At 35.3% G+C, this 20,853-nt stretch overlaps 1 protein-coding gene across 3 annotated transcripts in view; it reads right to left on the reverse strand.

Annotated features, from left to right (window-relative positions):
• Positions 1 to 20,853, reverse strand: part of asap1b (ArfGAP with SH3 domain, ankyrin repeat and PH domain 1b) — a 77,837-nt gene that overhangs the window by 18,417 nt on the left and 38,567 nt on the right. For all 3 annotated transcript variants that reach the window (XM_052596683.1, XM_052596685.1, XM_052596684.1), the window contains exons 4-15: positions 17,938 to 18,010; positions 16,685 to 16,830; positions 11,903 to 11,977; positions 8,037 to 8,086; positions 7,683 to 7,812; positions 5,790 to 5,875; positions 4,480 to 4,555; positions 4,237 to 4,323; positions 3,216 to 3,316; positions 3,032 to 3,101; positions 729 to 816; positions 428 to 476 (exon numbers count right to left, since the gene is read on the reverse strand). In XM_052596683.1, coding sequence (XP_052452643.1) covers positions 428 to 476; positions 729 to 816; positions 3,032 to 3,101; positions 3,216 to 3,316; positions 4,237 to 4,323; positions 4,480 to 4,555; positions 5,790 to 5,875; positions 7,683 to 7,812; positions 8,037 to 8,086; positions 11,903 to 11,977; positions 16,685 to 16,830; positions 17,938 to 18,010 — 1,031 coding nt within the window. The remainder of the gene's footprint in view (positions 1 to 427; positions 477 to 728; positions 817 to 3,031; positions 3,102 to 3,215; positions 3,317 to 4,236; positions 4,324 to 4,479; positions 4,556 to 5,789; positions 5,876 to 7,682; positions 7,813 to 8,036; positions 8,087 to 11,902; positions 11,978 to 16,684; positions 16,831 to 17,937; positions 18,011 to 20,853) is intronic.

Below are 20,853 nucleotides of genomic sequence, written 5' to 3' on the forward strand. Positions count from 1 at the left end.
TTTTGTGAGAATGCTTGTGTCTAAAGGAGTCTGTGAAATGTCATTGTGGTGTTAGTGACCTCAATGAGTAAATACCAACTTAAAACAATTGAACACCACTTCACAGACGTTTCACCACACAGACACACAAAAATAACCAAGCAAATGAGAGTTAAAATCTCAAACTATTTTTACGATATTTATTTGCCATAAAAAAAAAGTACAATTTCACCACAGAGAAGCAAAGTTGTCTTCACCGCTAGGCAGATTGCTGTAATTGTTCATAATTGTTCATAAGGATATCCCATATTCAGCATATAAATAATTCTTAGAGGTCACTCCACTTACAGAGAAGTTAGATTACTAGTTTGTGACTTACAGATGCAAAGGGGTAAAAAAAAAAAAAACATACATAAACACACAAAAAAAACTTTTCTTAGAGTCTTACATCATAAACTCCTGCTCATCTTCGGCCTGGAAGTGATATGTGCGGTTATCTGAAACATATGACAATTAAAATATCAGCCATCTGCATAAACATTAAGTGATTTCCACTAATTAAATACCAGAAGATAGTATTAAAATCATAAATCACATTAATGGTGCAATTAGACAATTATTTACAATTTTGACAATTTTCTTCCAAGATTCAATAGGGTAAAGTAAACAAACACATTACACTAAGCTACTAAATCACTCATGTGGTTTCCCACAAAAGAAACACTCCCTGTTTGTGACCGTTGACTCACGGGAAATGAGATCGAAGCACTTCCTGTCCTCAGTGCTGGGCTTGACCTGACATGTGAGCAGGTTGAGTTTGACAGGCTGCCTGTTTGACTGAAACAAAATGTGACAACAGCAGAAATGCTTGAATACTTCATATTCCTGCTATAACATCTCAAACAGTTGAAGGTTTTAACTACAGCTTTCAAGTGATTTTAAATTTCTGATGAAACGAATTCAAAGATGATATATTATTGTGTAAGACAATCATTTAACGTAGGGCTAACCCACAGATTGTGTGTGTGTGTGCCAGTCTGCCTGCGGTACTTTGAGAACAGAAAGTACTCTTGAACACCATCTGCACTATATTTTTCTAGTTTAAATACACACTAGACAGCTATCTTTGGTTGTGTCTTTTTTTTTCAGCATCTCATACTACACGTACCTGTGGAAGCAAATGGGTCAGAGTGTATTTGTTCATTACCAAAGGAGTAGAGCTTTTAAAACACCATTTTAAACACAAAATGAACAATCCTTCTTACAAAGAGACAATGATCACCTGATATAGGCTCAATCGAACAGTGATGTGCAAACAAGACAGGCCTCTGACTGAACAAAGGATGTTAAGAAATCCATTGCTCAGCAAAATGCAATGGGTGAAATCTAGGCATTTTGTATGGTTAATCTGCCACATTGACAATAGGAAAGCTTCTTGGTTTGAAACTGACTTCTGTGTGAGCTGTGCTTCATGAATCACTGAACTATTGGCAATGGACTTTTAGCTTCCAAAATTTTGCTTATTAATGTGACTGACTGGTACTGATGTTTAGGACTTTATTTTTGCCCCGAGCCATGTGAGACATGTTTTATTTTATTTTATGTTTATTTAATGGGTTTTGGACTGTTAAACAGAAACACCCGACTACTGCAATGATAATGCTTGGAATAGCCAGAACAGTTCTTAATATAACTCTGATTGGATTCATCTGAAAGAAGAAAGTCATATACACCTATGCCTTGAGGGTGAGTAAAACACTTGTTAATTTTCACTTTTGGGTGAACTAACCCTTTAAAGCTATGGTAGGCAGTTTCTGCATTTACAATATATTTCAATAGGTAAATGTAGACTACTTCACTAAAAGGTACAACATATTAAGAACACTTTCAACTTGAAGTTTAGCTTACCTGTCAAGATTAACTCTGCTAGTTTGTTGTATAGACTGAAACCGGCGGTCGACCGATATATCGCCAAGGCCGATATATCGGCTGATATTTGCCATTTTTCAAATATCGGCATCGTCCAATAAGTCTTTCTGCTTGGCCGATGTGTTCGAGGTGCACCAGACTTTTATTTTGAGAGCACACAGTGCTCACACTCTCTCTCTTGTTTACGGTCATTGTTAACAGTTTTTAACTGTCTAATTTGAATCGAAGTCTGTCTAATAATCAGATAGAAAGGTTAAACAAAGGAATTTAAAAAAAATATTATAATGATTGCTTTTATATTATTAGTAATAGAAAGGCAAACATTCTAATACTTTATCATTTGCCATCAGCATTGAGCAAATACACATTTATTTAATTTAAACAAATCTATGAATTACTAATGAACATTTAATTTCATAAGCCTGGCAAACTTAGTCAAATCCAGCTGGAAAGCAGGGGGGCCGATAGCCGATATAAAGCAGAGATGATTTTTTAAATTATCATAATTAAAATTTAAGAAATTTGAAATCATCTGACAATGGATTAAAAAATAAATGTGTAAAAGAAACATGCTTATACTTTAGATGACAGTATATTTTACAAATAAATAAATACTTAATAAAAATATAATATATAATATATGGTAAATATATATATATATATATATATATATATATATATATATATATATATATATATATATATATATATATATATATATATATATATATATATATATATATATATATACACACACACACACACACATACATATATAATGGCTATTTATAATTTTGGCTTGTACTTCCGTAATGGTATACATTTTTTTTTTTTTTTTTTTTTACACCAGCTAAACTAAATGGACTGAATTCAATGACAGGATGTGAACAGACTTCAAACCAGTACAAAAAAAAAAGTGTCAAAAACGATTATTGTCCTACCCTACCCTAGCTTTAAAAAGGGACATAGGGGGATGGCTAGGTTGTTATGGAGACATTCAGACAAAGTTCAGAAAGCTGATGAAGTCTTTTCACTGTAAATGTCAGACTTCAGTTTTATTAGGCTGATTGTCATGGTTTATAGTAAACCAAGTAAATCACAAGAGTGTGTCAGAGTTACTCACAGTGGCATGAGAGATGGTAAGAATTCCTCCTTTAACTGAACACTTCCTCCTCTGCCACACCTTCCTCAATCTAGAACACAACAATTATATACTGCATAACACCACTCATAGCAGAGAGCAAGATCTCAGGTTGACTAGACATCACATCTAATTTGGGCATATGTGTGTGTGTGTGTGTGTGTACCCATCACTCTTTTTCAGCAGATAGCCTTTCTTCTCACTGCCAAACTCTTTGTTTCCCTGCAACTGGTGCATACTGTAGCCACCCTGTTTGCTCTGAGAGTCCTGCACAAACACACACATATGGTGCTTTAAACAGCTATATGCAGTCACCAATCCAAACAAACACTGTATGCACAGCATTTTCATATAATACATGAAGATTTTTCAATATTTCTCAACAGATTTGCAACCTTTTAAAAATCAGATTTATCTGACAGCCACTTATTTATTGTGCACACACACAATGATCTCCATCACATACACACTTCATGCTGCACATGCTGAACACTTACTCTTCTAGACTTCAATCCACACAGGAAGCGGGTGAAAGACACATAAGAGAAGGTGTGAAAAGCATGGTAGGCTATATGTGTTGGTTTTGTTAAAACATTTAAATGCACTACAGCATACTACTCTATGATTGTACAAACTTACAGTCTTGTCTCTCACCACGTTACCATAATTAAATGCAAGTTTGTTGATGACAATGTGTTAGCACTTAAAACAAACATTCAATGACGAACTACTTATTAATTGTCATTTATTTTCCTTATTAAACATGACAGAGTTAGCAACTTTTCTCTGAGCAACCAGTGGGGCACAACACTGGTTACCAGCAAGCCCGATTTCATACTGGCTACCAGCATGGTACAGCACTGGGCACTCCCTCTCACACTCTCCCCTGTACAGGTCGAGCATTATGGAGGGTTTATGCATTAGATCCACATACGTACAGCAAAATTAAACTCTTCAGGTTTCTTTCTGCATGATGTCATGCCATTAAATAATCTTCTAAAATACATAATTTTAAACACTGAATATATTTACATTTACATGGGGTAAATATGTAAATGTAATGAACTTTGGAATAATTTAACCCCAAACAAGTGACTTGATTGACTTTTTCAAACTAGTTTTGGGCAATTAAGAATTAGCATTTGTCCGAAAACTGAGCCCTGAGGCACACCACATTCTGCACCTACCTCCTTTTGTTCCAGCTGTAGAGAGGATTTAATGAGATCCCTTAATGCTGTGAGCTGCTTTTTCTCTTCATCTTGTGTTTGTTTTATCTACATCACACAAAAAGCAAAAAGAACTTGTTACACAAGTGTAACACACACACACACACACACACACAGTATTAGGGGTTACCAAGTCCAATACATAAAGTAAACTAATGGTTTTACCAAATCAAATACATTTATGTTAAAGAATGAAGTACATACATTGTAAAGATCAGCTGCTAATTTCTCTATGTACTGCTTTAGTTTATCTGCCGTCTTCAAGCCGTCTTGGAAAAAGCTGGGGAAAAAAGAAAAACACTGAATTAACAGATTTTTCATATTGAAACCAGCTATCAACAAAGGCTGTACATATTTTTTCAATACAATCAGGAATTATAGACGTTCAACACAACACAGAAACCTGCAAACACGATAGGCTGAGTTAATAAGTAATAATGTCATTAGCACATTTAACTTATCCATGTTTTGAAATAGACCTGTAAAGTTGCCCAAAATAATTCTTAGCAACGCATATTATTAATCAGAAATTAGGTTTTGATATAGTTACGGTAGGAAATTTACAAAATATCATCATGGAACATGATCTTTACTGAATATTAAATAAAATATAAATCGATCATTTTGACCCATACAGTGTATTTTTGGCTACTGCTACAAATATACCCCTGTCACTGAAGACTATGGTGTTTTTGTGGTTTTGTGGGCCAGTGTCACAAATACTGACAGATGACTAACACAGTGCCAACACTAACAACCTGTCAAGAGTGTCCGAGTCAGATTGAGTCAGTGGGCTTATGCATGAGGTTTTAGCATGAATCTGCATTTGAGTGACCTTGAGTTTTTTTAGCAAATTAAATAAAATAAAAAAATGTGTGTGAAAGTTCACAAATGTTTATGAAAAAAAAATCTGTTTTGTACATTTGTTACTTTTAAAAAAAGAAAACTGAATTATCTGCCCTTTATGTCATTATAGCTTTTTGTTCAATTTATGAAGAGTCATAATATCAGTGCAGATATATGCATAATTACTGTATTACATGCACCAGGAACTTTTCTATTTCTCATAAGTCTAAGTTTCAGAAATCACACAGAACACAATTACACTGCTAAATCAGCACGAAAAAACTAAAATTATGCATTAAACATTTTTAATTAATCAAAACATTAACTTTGACAGTCTTATTAATGACCCATCACAATCTTGAAGTGCAGGATAAGCTTGCAGGTTTCTGCTGATATATCAACAGGGCAAAGACAACACTAGCTTAAAATAACCTTGACTTTTAGACTGAAGAAAAAAAGTGCTATACTTTCGGTTCTTTCTTATAGCTCATCCCTTTTTCAGACCTTCAGGCCAGTGACATTTGCAAGGTAACATGGATCAATAACACTTTCTGTATAGAGCATTAACACGTGAAGTATACATTTATGCTGACCGTTCGACAAACTAAACAGATGTATTACCTTAAATAGATGACAATAGTTAAATAGTATATTGAAATGTCACTTACTTGCACTGGGCGTGGTAATACTTGATCAAGTTCTGAAGGAGGTCTACCCCTTTTTTGGTCTTTATTTCATTCACTTTGATTAGGTACTGTAGAAACAAACATACTTTGGTCACAACAGAGTTTAGAAATCTCAACAGTAGAACAAATTAAACTAAATTATTGTAAAATATATATATATATATATTTAAAAAAAAAAAGTTATTCGAAATAATCATTCTAGGGAAAATAGCAGGTCCCTTCCATAGCACATATTTAAATGTAGCCTAAATGTTTGTAGTTATACTTTTGTTATATTAGAAGCAACTAAAGAGGACAACAATTTCACCTTCTAAATCTGAAATCTGCCAAAGAACATGCAGTGACATACCAATCCCACAAAACAAATGAATTAAACATCATTGTAATCCCGGTTTAGCCTAGAGTGGTAAAATCCCAGAATATCTTGCAAAGTCATGCCAGCTAAAAATTGTTGGCTCTGCTCAGAAATTTAATCCATCCTTTTGGTCCCTGGTATGTCTGAATATATCCTGGGGTGAGATAGCACATATTCCGCTTATCTTAGAGTGTGAATGCATTTGTGCATAACTTTTGATTCCTATTAATTAGTTTCCTAATTAAGTTACAGTGTGTGAACATCTTTGTTTTCATAAAATGCATGTAGTAGGTGTGTTGTATGTGTTCACTATAATTTGTAATTTCTTTTGCTGCTTTCTGTATCTGAGTCACCTTTCTGTAAAATGCATTATTCATTGCTCTCATCTTTAGATTTTATTGAAAATTACATGCCTAGTTGAGAACTCATGTGTATTCTCATGTGTAACCACTAAGAAAGGAAAACTGGGAACATCCAATTACATAGGATTGGTAAAATGTCTAGACAATCATGAATTATGTCATAGACTTGCAGCAGTCTACCAATGCATTCTCTACATTAATGCTTAATTAAGTGGAAAATTAGGGAATTCAATTAAATATTAGATTTTGTCACGCCATTTGGTCCAATACATTTGAAAGGCAACCTGAGGTTATTTTTTTCCAAAGATACATAACATTAAACCTACCCCTCACAAACCCGTAATGCAGAATGAAATAAATTCAAAATGCAATTCCTATTGACAAATACTATTCATTATCATGTCAAAAAAAAAAAAAAAAAAAAAAAAAAAAAACTAATGAGCAGTCAACACTGATGATTATGAACCCATAAAACAAACATTTATATCCTAATCTGAGCCATATGCTCTAATGCTAAGAGAATCTTTCAAGATGTAAGATAAAAAGGCCATTGGCACTGACATGGCAGCAATACACAATTCTGATTTATGTTAGGAGTACCAATCACAACAGCTGGCGATGTGACAGAAAAAAGTTCTCACTGATCATTGCAAAAATATTACCGTAGTGATAATGTACAGATATCTCTGCTGCCCATACAACAAAATATTTTGGGTTGTGAGAGCACTAGTAGAAAAAAAAAAAAAACTGACCATGTACACGTATAAAATATAGATGCTAATTAATTTTCGGTTGCACTTTATTTTACAGTAAGTATACTAACATGTATTTATAGTGTACTTACAGTGTATATATCTAAGAAAGTTCTGGTAATACAAGGTAACTACATGGGGTAAGGTTAGGTTTAGGGTTAGGTTCAGGGTTAGTACCTAGTTATTACATAGTTATTGTAATTACTATAATAAGTACATAGTATGTACATGAGGAACAGGACTGTAAAATAAAGTGCTACCTAATTTTCTGTTTAAAAAAGTGTTTATTCCAAGTAATTGAATTAATTAATTAATATAGACATATAATAACGGAAATAAAAACAATATCAACTATGGCATATTTCTGGTGAGGAAGACAGGTTCTCCAACCGAATGCAGTACAGACCTCACACATCTGTAGTTGGAAAAGCCTCCGTTCTTTCTCCATCTCTTCAGCGATCTCAGCACCAGTGATCTCTGTTCGGATCATCCCATGCTGCTTGGCGTGCTCACGTTTTTCCTTCTCGATCTTTGTACTGTAAGATTGTAGGAAATTTGATCATAAAAAGCAATAAAATTTGTATATTTAGAACAAACTCATCTCAGCTGACAAATAGAGTCCTGTTTTATTTCATATTATTCTCAGATAACTGTAAAATGCATCTGATAATTGCAACAGCCCACAGACAGAAAGTAATCGGTATGAATGGACAAATGTGTATACAGAAACACTCAGCTAACACGCATAAAGCAAACTTACAACTTGGTTTCATAGTCCTTCCATGCCTTGTCAAAGGGTTTTTTCAGGTCCTGAGAAAAAAAAAAAAAGGAAAAATAGTAATGAGCCAGGTGCAGTAATTAGACTCCCTCATGTTTACAACAAAACAGATGTCACACCCAAAATCCAATGACAGAGACAGAGCTGAGTTAACCCATGTACATGTGTGGAGGGATGATATCTTTCCAGCACTAAAGTAAACAGCAGATTAGGACTGTGACAGCCTCATCACATCATTAATGTGCTGAATATCTGGAGCACCAATCATAGATATGACCATTACTTGTGGTAAATGACAGATCCATTAGTAGGCTCTAACTGACTACTGGTGTGGTAGCAAGACTGCGGATCTTCTGATAAGCCAGAGATCAGAGATAGCAACACTTTACCGCACTCAGTTTCAGTGCATTAGATTAAGACCACAGCAGGTTAGTTTAGTTTGTAACATCGGTTAATCGTTAACCTTAATGTGTCTAATAGAGCGGATGTGCAAAAGCCAAAAAAAAATTAGAAATAAAATCCTTTCGCACCCAAATTATGGGGATTTAGTCTGAATAACCGTGCATGCGTGCATACAGTACGAGGACGAGCGAGCAGGGGATTGGCTTACATGTCATTCTGTACAAATCTAAATGTTTGCATATTTGCAATGTATTTAAATGTTAAACTGTTATTTATAATGTAAACTAGGCTTGTACTTTACACACATTCGCATATAGGTGTAAAAGATCATCCTCTGCACATGAGCAAAAATGTTATGGCAGAACAGCAAAGTGGACAATTACACTATGGTCTACTTAAACTGATCAGTGTAACCTTTCATATGTTTGGTTGATTGTATTTTATGTTGATAATAAACAGACTGAGATGTAAGTTTGGTCCCACTTTATATTAGCGGGCCTTAACTACTATTTACTTACATAAAAAAATAAGTACAATGTACTTATTGTGTTCATATTGTATTGTAAAACACTTTAGCTGCTATTGAGGTGGGATAGGGGTAAGGTTAGGGAGAGGGTTGGAGGTATGGGTAAGTTTAAGGGTGGGTTAAAGTGTAAAGTATGGGTCAACAGTGTAATTATAAATGTAATTACAGAAATTAAATACAGATGTAATTACATGTAGATTTATTTTTTAAATATAAGTACAATGTAAAAACACGTATGTACACAATAAGTACATTGTACTAAATTATTAATTAAAATGTAAGTACATAGTACTTAAGGCCACTTAATATAAAGTGGGTCCGTAAGTTTGTAAGACAAATATGAGGCAGGGCAAAAACTTACTGCATGATGGTACCTAGAAAATGTCCCTAAAATTCAAGATATGAGGCAAAATGCTTGTTTGAAATTATGTCTCATACAAACCCGATTCCAAAAAAGTTGGGACACTGTTGATTTAAATAAATAAGATTTTAAATTTCATGGCATCAACACATCTCAAAAAAGGTGGGACAAGGCCATGTTTACCACTGTGTGGCATCCCCTCTTCTTTTTATAACAGTCTGCAAATGTCTGGGGACTGAGGAGACAAGTTGCTCAAGCTTAGGAATAGGAATGTTGTCCCATTCTTGTCTAAAACAGGCTTCTAGTTGCTCAACTGTCTTAGATCTTCTTTGTCGCATCTTCTTCTTTATGACGCACCAAATGTTTTCTATGGGTAAAAGAACTGGACTGCAGGCTGGACATTTCAGTACCCGGATCCTTCTTCTACGCAGCCATGATGTTGTAACTGATGCAGTATGTGGTCTGCATTGTCATGTTGGAAAATGCAAGGTCTTCCCTGAAAGAGACAACATCTGGATGGGATCATATGTTGTTCTAGAAAGTGGATTTAACTTTCAGCATTGATTGTACCTTTCCAGATGTGTAAGCTGCCATGAACTCAGGCAACCCCATACCATCAGAGATGCAGGCTTCTGAACTGAGCGCTGATAACAACTTGGGTTGTCCTTGTCCTCTTTTGTCCGGATGACATGGTGTCCCAGTTTCCCAAAAAGATTTCAAAAATTTTGATTCGCCTGACCACAGAACAGTTTTCCACTTTGCCACAGTCCATTTGAAATTAGCCTTGGCCAAGAGAAAATGCCTGCACGTCTGGATCATATTTAGATATGGCTTCTTTTTTGACCTATACAGTAGTAGCCAGCAACGGCGAATGGCACGGTGGATTGTGTTCACCAACAATGTTTTCTGGAAATATTCCTGAGCCAATGTTGTGATTTCCAGTAGCATTGCTGTATGTGATGCAGTGCCGTCTAAAGGCCCCAAAGATCACGGGCATCCATTATGGTTTTCCAGCCTTGACCATTACGCACAGAGATTGTTCCAGATTATCTGAATCTTTGAATGATATTATGCACTGTAGATGATGATAACTTCAAACTCTTTGCATTTTTTCTCTGAGAAACTCCTTTCTGATATTGCTCCACTATTTTTCGCTGCAGCATTGAGGAAATTGGTGATCCTCTGCCCATCTTGACTTCTGAGAGACACTGCCACTCTGAGAGGCTCTTTTTATACCCAATCATGTTGCCAACTGACCTAATAAGTTGAAAATTGGTCCTCCAGCTGTTCCTTATATGTACATTTACCTTTTCCAGCCTTTTATAGCTACCTGTCCCAACTTTTTTGGAATGTGTAGCTCTCATGAAATCCAAAATGAGCCAATATTTGGCATGACATTTCAAAATGTCTCACTTTCAACATTTGATATGTTATCTATATTCTACTGTGAATAAAATATACCGTATTTTTCGGACTATAAGTCACAAATGCGTATAAGTCGCATCAGTCCAAAAATACATCATGATGAGGAAAAAAATATATATATAAGTCGCATTTGGACTACAAGTCGCATTTATTTAGCACCAAGAGAAAATATTACCGTCTACAGCCGTGAGAGGGCGCTCTATGCTGCTTAGTGTAGGCTACAGGAGCACTGAGCAGCATAGAGCGCCCTCTCGCGGCTGTTTTCACTTGATTCATTTTTAATTCATTTCTCCTGGTTCATGTCAAATTAATTTTGATAAATAAGTCGCACCTGACTATAAGTCGCAGGACTAGCCAAACTATGAAAAAAAGTGTGACTTATAGTCCGGAAAATACGGTAAGTTTTTGAGATTTGTAAATTATTCCATTCCTTTTTTACACACAATTTGTACAGTGTCCCAACTTTTTTGGAATCAGGTTTGTATTTGCATCACATAGTTAAGAAATATCACACAAGAAGTAGGCTAAGTGCAATATCACACTAGTGTAAATGTGATACTCATCTTATAGAACAGTTCATTAATGTTTAAATCACATTAAAAGCTTAATTTGTACATTATAAATGAATGATAATACATTATATTCTGTCACTGTCACTCACAGCCGCTCGCATGTGTTTTTCGCATGATTTGCACTTAATCAAAAATTAAATGGCTCACCATCGATAGCTTTAATCGATTCCATCTCTTATTGACAAATATAAATTAATCGTTGACATCCCCTAGTTTTAAGTTTTTGTGATATGTTAATATTTATAATGGTGCTTTTGATAGGCTTTGTTTCATCATGTGATTTTCTCATCACCACCTGCATTTGGTGCAGTGTATTACAAAGATACAAAACATATTTTAGTACTTAAAATTATGGTATTTACCTTTAAATTTAAGTTAAAACCATAAAACCTAAAAGGCTGCTACCATATTTTTTAACAATAAAATTCTGGCAAACACAGCTGCCATTTTTTACCATACATAAAAAAAAATTGCATATTTAAAAGTTTGCATGCATCTGCATGTGTATTTAGCCTCTGCGTGTCTGATGGTCTATGAGACAAGGTCTGTAAATTTCTCTCACCCCCTTCACGCCTTTCAGGTCGCCTTTCAACAGCGAGTCCAGTGTGAAGATCACATTATGACTCAGATTCTGAAGCTGCAGGAAAAGATGGTGAAACAGAGCAGAAACTGTGTTAATACGATACATGACACTTGGCACAGCATAAGCACAGCACAGAGGAAATAAGAGAAAACATATCAAATACAGCCATCTGCAAAAAGAGCCCATTGAGAGAAAGACAACCGTATCAGGATGAGCAGACCTGCTTTGTCATTTGATACTGCAGGAGAGATCTTTTAAATTAATCAACATAAATGTTTCATACACAAGAGGCCAGATAGTTTGGACTCGGGTAATAAGATGAGACCCACTGTCACACTGCATTGTCTCCTAAGAGCTTAAGAGAAATTTACATCACCTGAAAAAAAAAAAGTGAAGTGCAACAAGAATAACAGATTTAGGACCAATTCTGGCATTACTAAACGTAAAAATACATTAAAATTATTTAGACTGTATACTCTATACATGTTTATTTGCCAAGAATACAGGGATGCACAGATATTGAAATTCTGGATAATTATGTTCATGTTCATGGCCAGTAACCAACAATAAATGACTGATATTATAAATATAAAACATTTAGTTAAAACACGAAAAAAAAAGGTTTATTGTGTACTTCCAAGAAAACTAGCTGAAATTGATATCCAATAATTTGTTTTAACCGATAACTTTTATAATAATCAGTATTACAACAAAAATAAAAAGTATTTTAATAAATAAAAAAATAGTATTCAGCAGACAGTAAAGAAAAACTTTATAATATAACAATATATAAAAAGTTAAACCTAAAGATATACCTACAAAGAATAAAATATGGAAAACTTTTGAAACATAGTTGTAATGAGTGGGGCGGGGCCGAGAGCCATGGGAACAGAGCGAGGCCGGTGGAGAGATTGGGAAATGATCGACACCTGCTCCACTCACCGGTCTCGAGTCCCACGAAGGAGATCGGAAGGATACAAAAGAGCAGCGACGACAATGAAGGATGAGAGAGGACCAGGCTTGGGCTTTAGTTTGTGTCTGGTTTTTGTTTGTGTGCGAGAGTCGTCCGCAAGGGGCTGTCGTGCTGTTTTGTGTTTACTTTGGTTATTAAAGGGGGGGTGAAATGCTATTTCATGCATACTGAGTTTTTTACACTGTTAAAGAGTTGGATTCCCATGCTAAACATGGACAAAGTTAAAAAAATTAAGTTGTACGTTTGAAGGAGTATTTCTGTTCCAAAAATACTCCTTCCGGTTTGTCACAAGTTTCGGAAAGTTTTTTTCGAGTATGGCTCTGTGTGACGTTAGATGGAGCGGAATTTCCTAATATGGGTCCTAAGGCACTTCTGCCGGAAGAGCGTGCGCTCCCGTATAGCGAGGCTGAGCACAGACATTTCACTGATCAGAGCGATTCACTGATCAGAGCGAGAGCGTCGCGAAAAGTCACAAAAGAAGTGTGATTTTGGTTGCCAGGGCAAGACAACCCTGCACAGATTACCAAAAAAAAACAGCATTAAGGGACCAGTGGATGGAGTTTATCTTTACAGTGCATCAACGGAGTTGTGCAAGTGTTTTTGTTTGTTCCCTGCATTTCGAAGATGCTTGTTTTACAAACAAGGCCCAGTTTGATGACGAATTTGCGTATCGTTTATTTCTTAAGGATGATGCAATCCCAACGAAAAAGGGTCACGATCGTGTGTTGGAACCACAGGCGGTAAGTAAAACTGCTTAAAATATCTCTGCCTCCTTGTTAGTGCATCCGCCTCCCATCGGAGACCCGGGTTCGAGCCCCGCTCGGAGCGAGTCGTTGCTGCTGCTGCTCTCGTTCAGTTTCAGCCTCAGGATCTGATTCTGGATCATAAATAAACGGCTGAATCTGACTGTTAGCCATGGTTTGTTTTGGATGATGGTTTTTCCCTGTGATTCTTTAGCTCCGCCCACACGTCACGCCTCCAGACGTTCGTGTTTTCCGGTGTACAGACTATCTTTCTCTTATGAATATAATAAAACTAAAGACTTATTGGAGTTATGAAGGATGCAGTACTACTCTATAGGTACTCAAGATTAGCAGGATATTGAGTGAAAACGAGCATTTCACCCCCCCTTTAAAGTTTGATTTAAGTGTTCGCCTTTTCCCGCCTCCTCCTTCCCATGATTGTGGAGTTTGTATACTGTTACAATAACATTTTATGTCTAAATTATGTCAAACCAGATTTCCACTACAACTACTGCTACTAGTAATATGGCAACTGCTCCACCATAGCCTAACATGAAAAAAAATAATAATAATAATCTGGCACAGTGTAAATAAAATTGATGTAACTGCATATTTTAAATGGCACTGAAACAATAAATGTATGGAAAAATCTGTAAAATGAAAATAAAGAAATAAATACACTAGCATGTAAAGTCAAAGAAAACATCAGAAACATTTTACAGCTTTTTAAACAACTTTTTTTTCACAATTTTGACTATGTCCGCAGATGTGCATATCCTGTTTTCATAATTAATACACTACTTTCAAAAAAAGATTTTTGTTGTTGTTGTTTTTTTGCCTGAACTAGACCAAGATTATTTTTCAAAACCATGAAAAACAATGATGGCACAAAAAGTTATTTTAAAAACTGTTTGATTTTCTTCATATAGGGCACTAAATACCAGGAACCATCCAACTGTGTGTGTGTGTGTGTGTGTGTGTGTGTGTTAAAGGTCAGAGTGCAGATAGTGAGATAAATTTGTTAAAGACAAGTGTGTGTGTGTGTGTGTGTGTGTGTGTGTGTGTGTTCACGCCGATGTCTGACGTGATGAATGGCTCCTCTGGCTGATAATGCAGATGGCAAATGAACATCAATGCTGAAATACACACCATCTGACAGAAAGGCTGTAACAAAGAGCAACCCGCACTGAAAATCTTCATCATTTCATACAAATGTAAAGCTTTCATAAATAAGGATTGCTGCAATGGGGAGACAAACCATAATGCAGTATTTCTGTCTACTTCCTCTCTTCCTCACTATTCTTCAGTGTCTCTAAATGGAGGCTCTTGTTTCAGAGTGATAAATACCTCAGCTTAGTGCCAAAAAAGTCTAAAAGCACCGCTGCCCGACAACAAAGTGCCTCTTTTGAGAGAGAGAAATGATAGCAGAAAACCAAAATAATTAATTCTGCAGTTTAACCCTGTTTCATACAGCTAAGTTACTGATGACTGAACTATACTGAGCTTGAACATGTCTTTCAAGCCTTAGATGCGGGAAGAAACCAAATAGCCACACAGCACAATGCCAATAGTTGCATGACTTAGCAGACACAGTGTGAATGCTGATAACCCACTATGTGAAAGACAAGTGTGCGTGTAATCTGTCTATATTAGACCATCAGCGTTCCAGAGAAGTTGTGGTCCTCAGGAGGGCATTGTGGAAATGGAGAGGATATACTGATGAAATAGAAACCAGAGGAAATGGATCAGGGAAATGTTAATGCTGTTGTTGACAGGAGAGGATGACAATTGTACATAAGCACATTGGAGGAAAATCATGTATATAGTCCAACTCAGAGCAAAAATGTAATATAAAATCCAGTTTATGCAATGACAGTTGCTATACTGGCCTACGTGCTTTTAAGCTGAAGAATCTTAAATGTGTTTTATAATGCAACAAGACATAAAATACTATTAGTTGCAATGCATAATTATTGTTATCATTAGGAAGCATATCACAAAACCATAATATCACCATCTGATATCATCAGTTTACTATGAAATTCTCACATTACTAATAAAGTAAGAAATTATGTGTTCATTATCTTTGTTAATGCCAAACATTAAATGACTAGAGTATAACAGATTAGTAAGATTTGTTGTCTGGTCAGGCTGGTCTGATTTGATGATTTTAAGAGGGGTTTGGAGCACCTGTCAGCTGTTAAGTTTGGTATGGAAATCTAAATTTCTTCATTTTCAAACATCAAGTTTTTATTTCCCTTGGAAAACCGCACAGAGACCTTAAAGCTTCTCTCTTGTTGACATCTGGTCAAAAGTCAGCTGAAAGCTGAAAATTAAAATTTAGACAGATTAAACACATTAACACAGATTAAAAAAAAAGAAAAAAAAAAAGGAAAAGAATAAATTTGCCACTTTTTTTGAGCAGCTGTGTAGAGCTGGAGCAGTGAGCCTCTGCTCACACAGATATGACTTCCCTTCCACAGCATTCACACAGTGATTTAGGAATGTGTGTGTTTCTGTTTGCGTGCGTGTGAGGGGTGAAAAGGAGACGCGCTGTAGCTACTGAAACTCCTACACTCTTTATTTATGGCTCTATCTCCACGTTTCTGCCAGGAAGAGAGAGCAGTATGGATTACAAAAGACCCTCTCACTCACACATCCACCAGACACACAATTTTCACACATTTCACACATCTCTGTCCTCTGAACGCATCCGCCTCCAACACCAACGCAGAAAACTCTACAACCTGTTTAGAAGAAGCACACACACTTTAAGCTCTTTAACACCTTTCACAGAGGCTGATTCGCTCTAAAGGGATCTCATATGCTATAAATCCTTAAATCTGTCCTTACATTGGGCTTCAGCACTAACCAAAACAATCTGTGTTCTGACAGTTCAACTCATGACTTCACTAGTGCACCCGGAGAACACATAAGGATGTTGTACAGATCTCTTTCCATCAAGAAAAGAGACACTTTTGAATCCATTCAGTCTCGGGTGTCCTTTCTTTCTGGCTTTAAGATACGTTTACATGGAGGACTCACCAGGTTTTTGAGGAGGGTGGAGAGCTCTTTAGTAAGAGTGGAGAATTTAACGAAGGCTGTGCCCAGATCTGGATTATCCCAACTGATGAAGTTACTGCCAAACTTATCCAAAGCCTGGGTGTACGTCTCTTCATTCTGAATATGATCTAATAAAAGATCACAAACAAACACAACCCAAACAAATCAACGTCATGCATTTGAAGAGTACACATCCATGACCAAGATTATGGAAGCTTGTTGTCTAGTTCCTTGAAGACAGCATTAAATCATTTACTTCCTAGGTAAATTTCCCTGGTATTAATGTACATCATTCATCAGTGCAAATTATTTTGTACTCGAGGAATGTTGGCTTATATCAAATTGCAACCTCAAACTTTCTGCACCTTTAAAATCAAACTTTTCTGCTACAACCATGATCAATTATTTGATAATACATATATAATATTTGATAATATAATAACTGTTTTCTATTATAATGTATTTTAAAATGTAATTTATTCCTGTGATGCAAAGCTGAATTTTCAACAGCCATTCTTCAGTGTTCAGTCTTCAGTGTCACATGGTCCTTCAGGAATCATTCTTATATGCTAATTTGGTGCTCAAGAAACATTTCTTATTATCAAATGTAAAAAAAAAAAAAAGTGCTGTTTAATTTTTTTGTGGAATCAATGGTCCCTTTTTATTGGATTCTTTGAAGAATAAAAAGTTCAAAGTAACAGTATTTATAAAATAAATAAATATAATTGTTCTATTGTTTTTCATTTATTCATTTATTATATATTTTAATAGGTACAATCAATAACTGTGCATATTTAGCCAATTAACAGAAAAAATATATTTCTACCTTAAAGAAATTAAAAATACAGTTCTGTCTGTATCTGTACAATAAAAATGGATCCTGTTTTGTTTTATTTCAATAGAATAATATATAGAAAAAAAACACACACCTGGGTGCAGAATGCATCTATGGAGTGTAAAAGAGATTAGATAGGTTGGTGTTTGTGTGGGTGGATGAAACTAGCTGGTGTGGCGTCAACCAGAAACATGTTCATGCTAAATGTAATCTAGCCAGTTGTTTTAACAATATTACAAGCAAATCCATCTGCAATCACTAAAAATACTGCACACTGCCAAATAAAAGGCAATTCTTATTAAATATTAGTGACTATGAATTGAATAAGTGTGTTTGTTTGCATTACAGCCTTAACAAAACCAGTATCTGTGTGTGTGTGTGTGTGTGGTTGTGAACATACCTTGACCAGAGTTATAAATGGCTTTGACTGACTTCTTGACCTTCTGCAATGAATTTCTGTCCTGATCCAAAGCCTGTGGACAAACAGATCAAAGATAGGAATCACTGAAGTTGTACAATTGCAATATGCAGTGTAGTAGAAACATGTGATACTAAAAACTACAGATGCATGATAAATATCGGACAATGTTTTGCACAGCTTGTCAATGAGCAACAGCTCTGTGTAGTAAATGCTGCTCCACGTGAAACCATGCATGTGTCGAGATTTACCACTGATTGCTGAACTGGCTTTACTGACAACATGCACATTAAATATCAGCTGATATTTATCGTGCATCCCTACTAAAAACTGTATTGGTAAATTAATAAATAAAGCCACTTACAAACTCTGTCTGTGCTGTACAATGCACAGAATTAGGCTATACTTACTCCAAACCAATTCTTTTAATAATTTAAATAAGGAACAGAATGAATCAAGTTGACAAAAGTATTGATTTATGCCATTTTTCCAAGAGCAGATGTAAAAAAAATAGTTTGAGACACAAGACATTCTCCACACGTGTGTGAAACTTCAGTTTCATGCACATTTCAATATGTCATGTCAGCAAGGTCTCAAGGGCTATCAAACTACATATATCAGGTATCTAACTACAGAACAACAGTTTGATGAGATCTTGTTGAGCAAGTTAGTTATGTTGTCAAACACATTTACAGCCAGCTACCTAAAAAACAACACATCCTGTTTAATAGCACTGACATTTAAAAGTAGTCCTTTGAGCTGCAGTAATGCTACTCACGGTCTAACACGAGGCCGAAACTTTGGTCAAGCATTTCCATTTGAGCATTTGGGCATACAGCATTTTTTCACTGCTCTCTCCTTTATTTTCTCCTCAACAGAATTTTGCAGAACATTATGCAAAATCACAAACTAATCAGGAGAAAATTAGTGTTGCACTAATTAGGTCATGGGGCTTTAACAGTTCCTTATCTGAATTTTGGTTTTATGCAACCTAATCAGCATTCTCTTTCTCTCTCTCTCTCTCTCTCACACACACACACACACACACGGAGTCATCACAGAACACAGAACTAAACGGTGAGTTTCCAGCACAGATGATGCATGACAATAGAAGCTGTTATCAGTCGGTAAGCAGTGTGCCGTGTGAGGATCGGCTGACGGCTGTCTTGTGTTGTTCTTGGTTTGGACTGCAATAAGAACATTTAACCCCTGACTCTCCACTGAAAGCTCTCAAAGTCTGTCCTTGCTGCAAATTATACACAGAGCCTTCTGACTATGCAAAACTAGTCCAAACTATGCAATTCAATAGCTATTTTAATAGCTTTTGCTAGGTGAATAGCTAATAGACAGTAATACAATTAATTTCAAATAAATCCATCAAATTAACCAAATTTCAGAAACTTCACCAGCTATTTAATTTGTTTTGCTTCTGAAAAAAAGACATAAATAACAATAGCCAAAATAGAAAATGTCATGAATTCATATTTACAGCGCAACCCACTATTTGGTCCCAACATGCAAACAAGTGATCAGCTGTAACTAAATGGAAAACAACAAACTCTGAGTTTTAAAACATAAAGCAGACAGTAGCCTTTTATGAACATGTAAGCTAGAATGGCAGCTGGAATTTTTTTTTTTTTTTTCTGTATTCATGCTACTACTCAAGCCAAAAAACAAAACAAAAAAGAAGTGATTATAAATAGATGATGTGTTCTTAATCAGTACTGCAGTAAACCAGATGTCTATTTTAATCATTAATGTAATTCATTTAATCATTAACACCTTTTTTTAAGAACACTATAACTATAACTATAATGACTAAAACATCTAACCATGTGCTTGAACTAAGGTCATGTTTGCTGTTACACTTCAGAAAAAAATGCATGTAAATTCAATCAGTTATGGAATTCTACGCAGTGGTTTTGATAGAGGGAAAGAAGATACATTTCTAGTTTCCAAGATTATTTGTTGTTCAGCTGATCAGTTGTATGCATGTTGGGACCAAATAGTGGGTTGCCCTGTAAATATTAATTCATGACATTTTATATTTAACTAATTCAATCCACCATATGAAAAAAGTAATTACAGTACTTCTTAAATAAATACAATGAATTGCTGTAGAAAAAAAATACAGTTTAATACAGTAAAAATATATGTGACCCTGGACCACAAAACCAGTCTTAAGTTGCTGGGGTATACTTAAAAAAGTTAAAAGTCAAGCCAAAAATACATTGTATGGGTCAAAATTATATATTTTTCTCTTTTTTTATGTAAAAAAAAAATCATTAGGATATTAAGTAAAGATCATGTTCCATAAAGTTATTTGGTAAATTTTCTACCATAAATATATATACAATTTCATTTTTAATTGGTAATATGCATTGCTAAGAACTTAATCTAGACAACTTTAAAGGGAATTTTCTCAGTATTTAGATTTTTCTGTAAAATCGAATGCGATTTTCATGCGCATCTCATCAGTAAAGACGCTCCTTTAATTAGAAGTATATCTCCAGCACGTGTGTTCAGGGTTGCCAGGTTTTCAGAACAAATCCTGCCCTGTTGCTTCTCAAAACTAGTCCAAAACTAATCGCGATTCCAGGAGGTTCCCAGATAAAAAAAAAATTGCTTCCCGGGGTTAAAATATATGTTTTGTTTTTTGGCATGGTTGTTTTGGTAAAATTCACAATTTAGGGGCTAAATATCACGTTACTGGTATTGGGGTTGCTTCGAACCGCGGACATGGAAAACAACCGCATATTAAGACTATTTAGTGATTAATAAAAAAAATGTCCCATCCCTTAAAAGTCACATTAAAGCATAATGTTAATGTAGTTTGATTGATTGAGGACAAGTAATTCACTCAACAACAGCTTTATTAAATATTCCATTTATTTGATT

Source organism: Carassius gibelio, chromosome B24 (assembly GCF_023724105.1).
Source record: "Carassius gibelio isolate Cgi1373 ecotype wild population from Czech Republic chromosome B24, carGib1.2-hapl.c, whole genome shotgun sequence".
NCBI classification, from domain to species: Eukaryota; Metazoa; Chordata; class Actinopteri; order Cypriniformes; family Cyprinidae; genus Carassius; species Carassius gibelio.